Here is an 8,328-nt window from a genome sequence, read left to right as displayed (position 1 = left end):
TAGGGCAGTGGCTTTACCACAATCAACAGTCTGGTTCAGGGATCACTAGGTCATGTGTTTTTTCTTTTGGAGATCCACCTCACCCAGCTTTCAATCCTTCCATAAAACCATCTCAACCAAAACATGAGAACCCCATCACACCATGTCTATCTGGAAATGGAAAGGCTAGGCTAAAAACACTGTCACACCTGGAAAAACCCATGCCATGACATCAAAGAACCACATGCAATATCATGCATGCCAAATCTAGCGAGGAAATCACACATGCAAATCGATAACTGCAAAGAATCCTATTGTAGCTGCTTGATCCCGCTCTTCCTTACTTGATCCTTCCTTTCTCTTGTCTTATTTTCCTTTCTTGATTTAATGCCAAAGTGCTCCGAGAAAACTCAAAGTGTCCAAGAGTGAGAGAGAGACAGAATAATGAGAGAGCTCCAAAACTAAACTGACAAAAGGGTACACTGACTGAGCCTGAGTAAAAGCCTGCCAATTGATCTTCAAAATCATTTTTATCAATAAGGCCTATATTTTCTTCATTTCCCATTATTTTCCTTGAATTTCCTCCTCACATCCAACCTGTGACCTTTCACCTTCCTTTTTTCCTAATTTCCTTTATTTTCATAAATAAAATGCCAATAAATGCCTCATGCCTTTCCAAAGCCTTTTCTATTTCCTTTGCTAATTTCCTTAGCCATTATAAACCGAAGTGACACCCCACTAGGATGTTTTCTCCCACCATTCAGCTTGGAATACGCGTCCCATGACCGTGGTCTCATATTTTTATATTTACATGGATTTTTTAACCAGGGTTGTTACAGAATGAAGCAAACGTTAGAATCATCCACGTGTCCCATAAATTTATCCCCAAAGATTTTGAGGGAAGCCTCAAGGGAATGGAAATGGGTGACATGGCAATGGGGGCGAAACATGAATGTGCCTTGTGCACTTCAACAGAGGGTTCCCCAATCGCGCATAATGAAAATTCTTAAAAAGGTAGGGGACAAAGGTTATGTGGGGACCAAATCCATGTAGAGGAACTAGTAGAGGTTTACGTCACCTTGACACTTAGGTTTGGTGAGGTCACCTTGGACCTTAGACCCCGAAGGTTTAAGATGGAGCAATGTAGAAAATTGTCGGGGTATTATTCCCAAGCTGATGTGGCACAATGGAGCCCACCAGTATAGGTAGAAAAGAGTGAGACCATGTAGATGGACGAGCCATGTTGAAGTGTTGTTTGGCATGGAAAGTTCCAAGTAATCTCAGAAAGATTGTCCTCGGAAGGAGCGATGAGGGGCAAAAAGAGTTACCACTAGGGAGAGTCTCTCTAGGGCGATGTGGCCTTCGAGGGGCCCGCACCTGTAATACTTTCATATAGCATGTATGTGTATGGGTTGGGTCACAACCATAGTATTACGTGACCAGTATGGGTGGGTTGGAAGCTATGGTAACACTATCATGTGGCAATGAGAAGGCCAACCAAAATAGCCACATGGAGACCACACGGGCGCAACATGGCAACTTGGTGATATGGCTTTAATTGGGAGGTTGGACTTTGAATGACCATATCTTTGGATCTGAGAGTCGAATCAGAGCAAAATTTAGATCGTCGAAATCGTTTTGACGAGGTGAATGCGATGTTATCATTCATTTTGAGTTTCTCAAGAGTAAAAGAAATTGAAAAATTTGGATCCCATTTCCATAACTAGATCATGGAAATCAGATTATGTTAGTTGCCTCTTACTAACCTTAGTTGGGGCTAGGGATGGTAGGGGTATGTTACACTTAACTCTACCCCTCACATCTTCCATTAGGACGAGGACATTTTAGAAGTCTTAACAATGTTTGATTACCCATGGGATGTCATGTGTCATCAATATTTCTTCCTCCCCCAAGAGGTGCTCAAACTTATCTCCTCTTTGAGTGTATGTGCCAATGAGGCCAAATAGTCCACACCCCATGCATATGTTAATTGTTTCACTAATGGGTCATTATCCCCCATTGTTAGATTTCTTATCATGGGTACTTTCACTTATTGTATTCAATTTCATGTGTATAGGTATTCACCATAAAGCCATATTTTCCCACCACCGCACATGGTCGGGCACATGGCCTCTCTCCTCAAAGATATTTTTTCAAACTGGCATGTAGATACCCCTTTGCATATGTTGCATTTAACATTATATAACATCTATATACATTTAATTCTCCCCATTTCAACTCAACAAGTAACTTTGCCTAATTCCACATGCATTCAATTGTTGTTGACTGATAGTGCTCGACCTTCATCAATTGCCTTGATTCTAACACCCCAGTGCGTATAGGAATCCATGCTACTCTCTTCCCCCCAATATCAAGAGTCCTTATAACGATCTCAAAGAATGATCCTCTTGCTTCATTCTCATCATTCATGATTAGCCATACCCTCAGACTCCCACTTTGTATTTTTATGGTCGGTTATGCTAAAGGATGACTTCAACCTAGTTAGATAGGTTTTAATGTTCTAGTGTATAAAAGAAAAACCTACAAATTTGGGGTCTAACAATGGTCTTTAATCATGTCTAATATACTCACTTAATTCGTTGATATTCTTTTAATTTCCATCAAAACCAACCATTTATTTCTTTCATATTTTAGATGATTTGTTCAACACAAAAAAAAACTTAAAAAACCTATAAAAATATCACCTATAATTAAACAAAACACAAACTATAAAACTTTTATCAACTATAGAGAGTATTTGCAAGCAAAAATAATCTCATGTAAAGCCAACTGTTGTTTCTTCCCAATGAAAAAAACCACAACCATTATGACTTCGTCTTTGTTTCCAACCCCTAGGCTTTAAATAATATAAATATTTACTAATTATGTAATATGTATTTAATGTTGATATAAAAGGCATATAGTGTATCAATAAAAGTAATTCAGCATTCAAATTTAAATGATTTATAGATCATTCATATAACAATAAATATTGTATAGTTGGATAAATAATTTATATATCATCCATCACAACATTAAATAGTACATATTTGGATTTGGATAAATATGGATGAATAGACACACTCCTTACCTTCAGAATTAAATAGTACATATTTGGATTTGGATAAATATGGATGAATAGACACACTCCTTACATTCAGAATTTGGATGGGTATGGATGAAGAGACACATCCCTCACATTCATCAATGTCAATACTTAAATTGCTGGGGTCGGTGTTCCGTAAAGCATATGTCATGGAAAAGTAGCATCAATCCTCTTGCATTGAAATAATATTTATAGCATCTGCACCACTCAGTCTTATTAGTCCCTGCCATCTGGCATCCGGCAGGGACTATAGTAATCGTTATGCCGGGATTTAGCATTAGTTCAAGGCTTTCTTTCTCTGTTATATGGCGGTGAGAGCGGGGTATTCCTAAGTTCCATTCGCGGTGAGAGCGGGATATGCCTAAGTTCTATTTGCACCTTAGCTTGGCCATCTTATTTGGCCTCTTCCCGAAGCGGAAGAGGCTCGACCATAGGTTAAAAGTTATAAGCGCGGTGCATTTTTCGCTAACGGTCACGGTGTCTGGTTTTAATGTTAGTATTACTTCCGCCCATGTTAATGTTAACATTGTTTGCAGGGTATCTTGTTTGCAGGGTATGGTAAGGTCTGATGTGAACGGGTGTTCGTGCTGCAGGTGATGTGAACGGGTGTTCGTGCTGCAGGTGTGCAGGTGTCCGTGCATGGCGGGAGGTGTCCAGAACCAAGCGCAAGTGGTCGATCATGATGCTGGGCAAGGGGTTACATCGAGGTCTGGATCAGGCAACGTGCCTGCAAATGCTGCATTCGTCGATGGGATTGCGACCAAGGACATACACATAGATGCCCTCACAAATCTGTCGATCAGGATTTTTCTTCCAGAGTCATCTTTGTTACCTGAACCGGTATCTAAACAGTCCCTGACTGGTCTGAAAGATGCACGACTACCCCACAGATATAGGTATTTGTCTGATTTCCGTGTTTGTTCTGAAATTGCTAAATTTGTTTGAAGATAATAGAACTGCAAATTCACATAGTTTATTGCCTTGCCCTCTGAAATTAGCAGGGTTTTTGCAGATGAATTTATGTATTTTCGATTTCTGTGTTGAAATTTTTGGCACTGATGTGAATCTTTTATTTTCTTCTTTGGGCAGGCGAAGGAGTATACTGTCGGTCAGTTCTTGATTTTGCTTCCAGGCTTTATTTGGATCGTTGATTAAACAGCTGTGAAAGTCATTTGGTATTTATTTGTTCTTCATCAAATCCTTGAGGGTCAAATTTGCCAGGTTGGGTTAAAATTCCTGTATTAAATTCTGTCATTTCGTTGATTATGTTTTGCTGCATGTTCGTTTGATGGGTTTCTGGGTTGCAAATCCACGCTAGCCAATTCAGGGGTTTCTGGGTTCCAAATCCACGCTAGCCAATTCTGATGAAGATCATGAAGATGAAGGTGTTAGCAGTCTTCAGCACAATATCACTACTGCAAGCAGTGCACTAGAGGGCCTTTTACGTAAACTGGGGGCCAGGCGAGATGATCTTTTGCCTGGGTCTATGCCCTTTTCACAGCAGAGCAGCAGATTAAAAAGAATTTTGTCAGGATTGAGGGCCGACGCTGAGATTGGTCGTCAAACTGACGCTCTTTTGCAGATCAATTTATGTATTTTCGATTTCTGTGTTGAAATTTTTGGCACTGATGTGAATCTTTTATTTTCTTCTTTGGGCAGGCGAAGGAGTATACTGTCGGTCAGTTCTTGATTTTGCTTCCAGGCTTTATTTGGATCGTTGATTAAACAGCTGTGAAAGTCATTTGGTATTTATTTGTTCTTCATCAAATCCTTGAGGGTCAAATTTGCCAGGTTGGGTTAAAATTCCTGTATTAAATTCTGTCATTTCGTTGAATATGTTTTGCTGCATGTTCGTTTGATGGGTTTCTGGGTTGCAAATCCACGCTAGCCAATTCAGAGGTTTCTGGGTTCCAAATCCACGCTAGCCAATTCTGATGAAGATCATGAAGATGAAGGTGTTAGCAGTCTTCAGCACAATATAACTACTGCAAGCAGTGCACTAGAGGGCCTTTTAATTTGGTCATCTCTTTTAATTTCCTCCACTCGAATGTACCACATGAATTTGGAGCTGTGGATAAGATAGGTTGGTTGAGAGCAACATGGCAGGACTGAATGTCTTTATCGTCGGCTCAATTATAGAGTCTCGCCCTCTATATAATGTCTTCACCCTTCGCCATTTCAATTCACAGGAGCTCAGTGTATGATTTGCTTTACTTACAAGTTAGAGGTCACTAAGCTGTTTGAGTATCAGGGATGGCAACCCTTCCTTTCAGTCTTCGTTTACTGCTAATTCTAGTCGGGTTTGCAGGCCTTCTTGCCATCTCGGCTTCGGTAAGCTATTAATATCTTATAACAATAGTTTATTTAGGGTATTTCAGTATTGTTCCTCTACTACATAGAAAATGTTGGAATTATATCATAAAGTGGGCGTTACATTTGTGCTTACCCAACGCGCCCAATATGGCCAAGTAATAACATCTCACTCTCACTTGGCAAGTTGTTCATTTGAGTTTCCTTTCCTGATTTCGGCAAAAACGCACTGAGTATGTCGGTTGGTGTTGAGTGTAACTAGGTGGCCATTTACTGGATTTCTCTCATTGTCAAAGTGACATTCATCCTATTTTCTTGAGGTAATTTCTTACTGTCATGGATTATTTACACCCCTATTCTACTTTGTGGACTCAGGTTAATCATTTTCATGCTTTTTTTTCTGGCTACGTTGGCAAGTTCAATTCATACTAATACCTCTCTTGTTGCTTTTGGGTTTTACTTTTATTCCTGCTTCTTGTATCATACTAATTTTACCAAGCATGGAGATTTTATGGCATCTTAGTATCGTTAAGGGTTTTTGGGTGGAGAAAGACAAAGTCCCCAGTGACCCAAGATGTCTAGAGTTGATCTTGCATTTCCTGTGTATGAAGTAGGTGCCTGTAGAGATGCTTCACATAAGCTGGCAACACACCTAAACATGTGGAAATCCTTCGGCCCAGTGCGCCTAATAAGAGAACATTCTTCTTGTGGAACAATATTGACAGATAGATACTTAAAACACACTAATAGTACAACATAAGTATATTGCAAGCAACTTGCGTTTTCCTTTCAATATCCAGCCTTGTGAATAGTGAAATGGATTCTGACTTTTGAAGACAACCTGTTGCTTTCGACTCTTTGTCTTTGGCAAGGCTGATTAGACAGCCAAAATGGGGCCATATTAAGGAATTACACAAAGCCATAAAGCTCTGTGAGACTGCTTTAGTTAGTGGTGATCCTGTTGTTACGTCCGTTGGGCACTTCCACCAAGTAAGAGAGAGTCATCTTTAATGGTCAGGACTATAGTGTTAAGTTAAATGTTGGAACAAACAAAATTTCTCTGTTGAATATGACGGTTGGTCTACAGGTTGGCTTCAAAACCTTTTAAGCCGCTGCTCATGTTCCATGCCTTCAATTTTTTGTTGGGTAGATTTCAAACTAGTGACAGACACGTGTGTCTATGAGCTACAACTTAAAATTTCTCTGTTGAATATGACGGTTGGTCTACAGGTTGGCTTCAAAACCTTTTAAGCCGCTGCTCATGTTCCATGCCTTCAATTTTTTGTTGGGTAGATTTCAAACTAGTGACAGAAACGTGTGTCTATGAGCTACAACTTAAACTTGAACTGTTTGATAATTAGGTTTTACTGTTGGTTGTTTAATATAGCAACCGACAAATGGATGGTGTATAATTACTTATTACTGTTACACTTCTCTCAAGTTACTCCGAATTTCGTTGTGGATATACATATCATGAATCAAAGACAAAATGAATAATTGCTTGGAACACTGAGAAAAAGCTTATTTTAAGGAGAATCTGTTCTTATACAACGTCATGCTATTCCCTTTGTCAGTTTTTCTTTCTAGTACTGATTTTTCATTGCCAAACTTATGTCTCTGCTTATCCTACAAATCCCAGTTCGTTTTCTGTGTTTACACATTTTGAAATGACATTCAAGCAGAATTATACAAACAACAAAGATCAGTAGTCAAAGGTGAGGTGAAATTATGCAAAAGGTGCAGCGAAATTTTATGCCTCGGATGTGAATGAATGACCGCAGAACATTACAGCTTTCTGTGTGCTGCCCAGCACTGCTTCTCCTAGAAAGATAGTGCAGTTTCCACTGCAAAAGGCCGCATTGAAACCTCAACCAGTGTTAGTGTTAATCCTCTCACCAAGGTTCAAATCCCCAAAGTAACATGTTTCACCCCTCATGGGCCAGTTTCTATGTGCAAACAGACGTTGGACAAGGGAGCTGTGTATGAATACAAAGCCACCGTAGTGAACTTTGACACGGGGGCGTGTAATTGCTGGATGCCCAGGGAGAACCAAATTCAGTGTCTCCACTGGACAATGTAAGATTTCTAGGATTTCTGTGTGATACAATAAGTACAATGATTCTCATAAGAATGTCATTGCTTCTAAATTTTGTATAAGATTGTCATACTTGTATATACTATGTTTATTTTCACGTTGAAAATTCAGGTATTTGCAGTGGAAAATCGGCATAATTTTGACTGTCGAAGCTCTCTGTCCAGTGCCATATAAGGATTTCTGTCTTCTCCTAGTAGTGAGCCTTTTCTTAGTTCGAACCTGCACACAACTAGCTAGAAACACAATGGCAATCCAGTCAATAACAAAATACCGTGTGATTCTCTCTTCTTCCCTTAGACTGTATACAAGAACCAACGGACAATGTGATCACAAAATGTACACTATCTGTCCATAATGTCAATCAGGTTTTTGACTTGTAGTGTCTTTTCAACTGTCTCAATTTTTTTCTCTTAGCTCTTTTAAACACTCAAGACTAGGATCTCTGCTCTTGGGCGTTCGGCCTAACAGGCTATCTCGTGCTGGTGAGCCGGCTATCTCGTGCTGGTGAGCCGGCTGTCGTAGGGGCTAGATAGAACTATGTGCAGGGACTCGCTGCGTCGCAGCTCCCCTTGTTTAAATACAGTATAAGATGTGACTGAACAACACAACATTCTCGAGAATCAGTACTGGTAGGGTAGCTTAATTGATCTCTCCCATGGTAGCAAAGAGTAGTTTATATGTTAGTATTTCTTTTTGGTTTTAAAAAGTGTATTTCTTAGCTTAATTGATCTCTCTCTTGGGAGAAAAGAGTAGTTTATGTGAGTATTTTTTGTGGTTTTAAAAAGTGTATTTCTTTGTTTTTTTTATTAGAAAACTTTATCAGTTTATTTTTCATTAT

At 39.5% G+C, this 8,328-nt stretch overlaps 1 protein-coding gene across 8 annotated transcripts; it reads left to right on the top strand.

Moving 5' to 3' along the window:
* The first annotated feature begins 3,319 nt into the window (after positions 1-3,319).
* LOC149144909 (uncharacterized) lies at positions 3,320-8,000 on the top strand. Of its 8 annotated transcripts, none has more exons than XR_016264582.1 (4): positions 3,320-3,678; positions 3,715-3,981; positions 4,175-5,416; positions 5,658-8,000. XR_016264582.1 is itself a non-coding variant. In XM_089448748.1 (3 exons), the coding sequence occupies exons 1-3, from the start codon at positions 3,443-3,445 to the stop codon at positions 4,203-4,205; spliced, it is 441 nt and encodes a 146-aa protein (XP_089304874.1). In that variant the 5' UTR covers positions 3,320-3,442; the 3' UTR covers positions 4,206-5,457. The 8 variants fall into 8 exon arrangements, 2 of the variants coding, with proteins under 2 accessions (XP_089304874.1, XP_089304873.1); XR_016264587.1 differs by lacking the exon at positions 5,658-8,000 and having other exon boundaries at positions 4,175-4,306; positions 4,745-5,457; XR_016264586.1 differs by lacking the exon at positions 5,658-8,000 and having other exon boundaries at positions 4,175-4,306; positions 4,413-5,457.
* Positions 8,001-8,328: the final 328 nt, after the last annotated feature.

The sequence above is a fragment of the Pinus tabuliformis genome, chromosome X (assembly GCF_031772625.1).
Source record: "Pinus tabuliformis cultivar Carrire ecotype Pingquan chromosome X, CPIR1, whole genome shotgun sequence".
NCBI classification, from domain to species: Eukaryota; Viridiplantae; Streptophyta; class Pinopsida; order Pinales; family Pinaceae; genus Pinus; species Pinus tabuliformis.
Note: the sequence above shows the minus strand (reverse complement) of the source record. Positions and strands in the feature narration are given on the sequence as shown.

Excerpts from the sequence above, each read along its gene's own strand:
- LOC149144909 (XM_089448747.1), top strand. The coding sequence starts at position 3,443 with ATGCCTAAGTTCTATTTGCACCTTAGCTTGGCCATCTTATTTGGCCTC. Across the intron at positions 3,679-3,714 it reads AACGGGTGTTCGTGCTGCAG|GTGTCCGTGCATGGCGGGAG; the intron begins GTGATGTGAACG and ends GCAGGTGTGCAG. Across the intron at positions 3,982-4,174 it reads CGACTACCCCACAGATATAG|GCGAAGGAGTATACTGTCGG; the intron begins GTATTTGTCTGA and ends TTCTTTGGGCAG.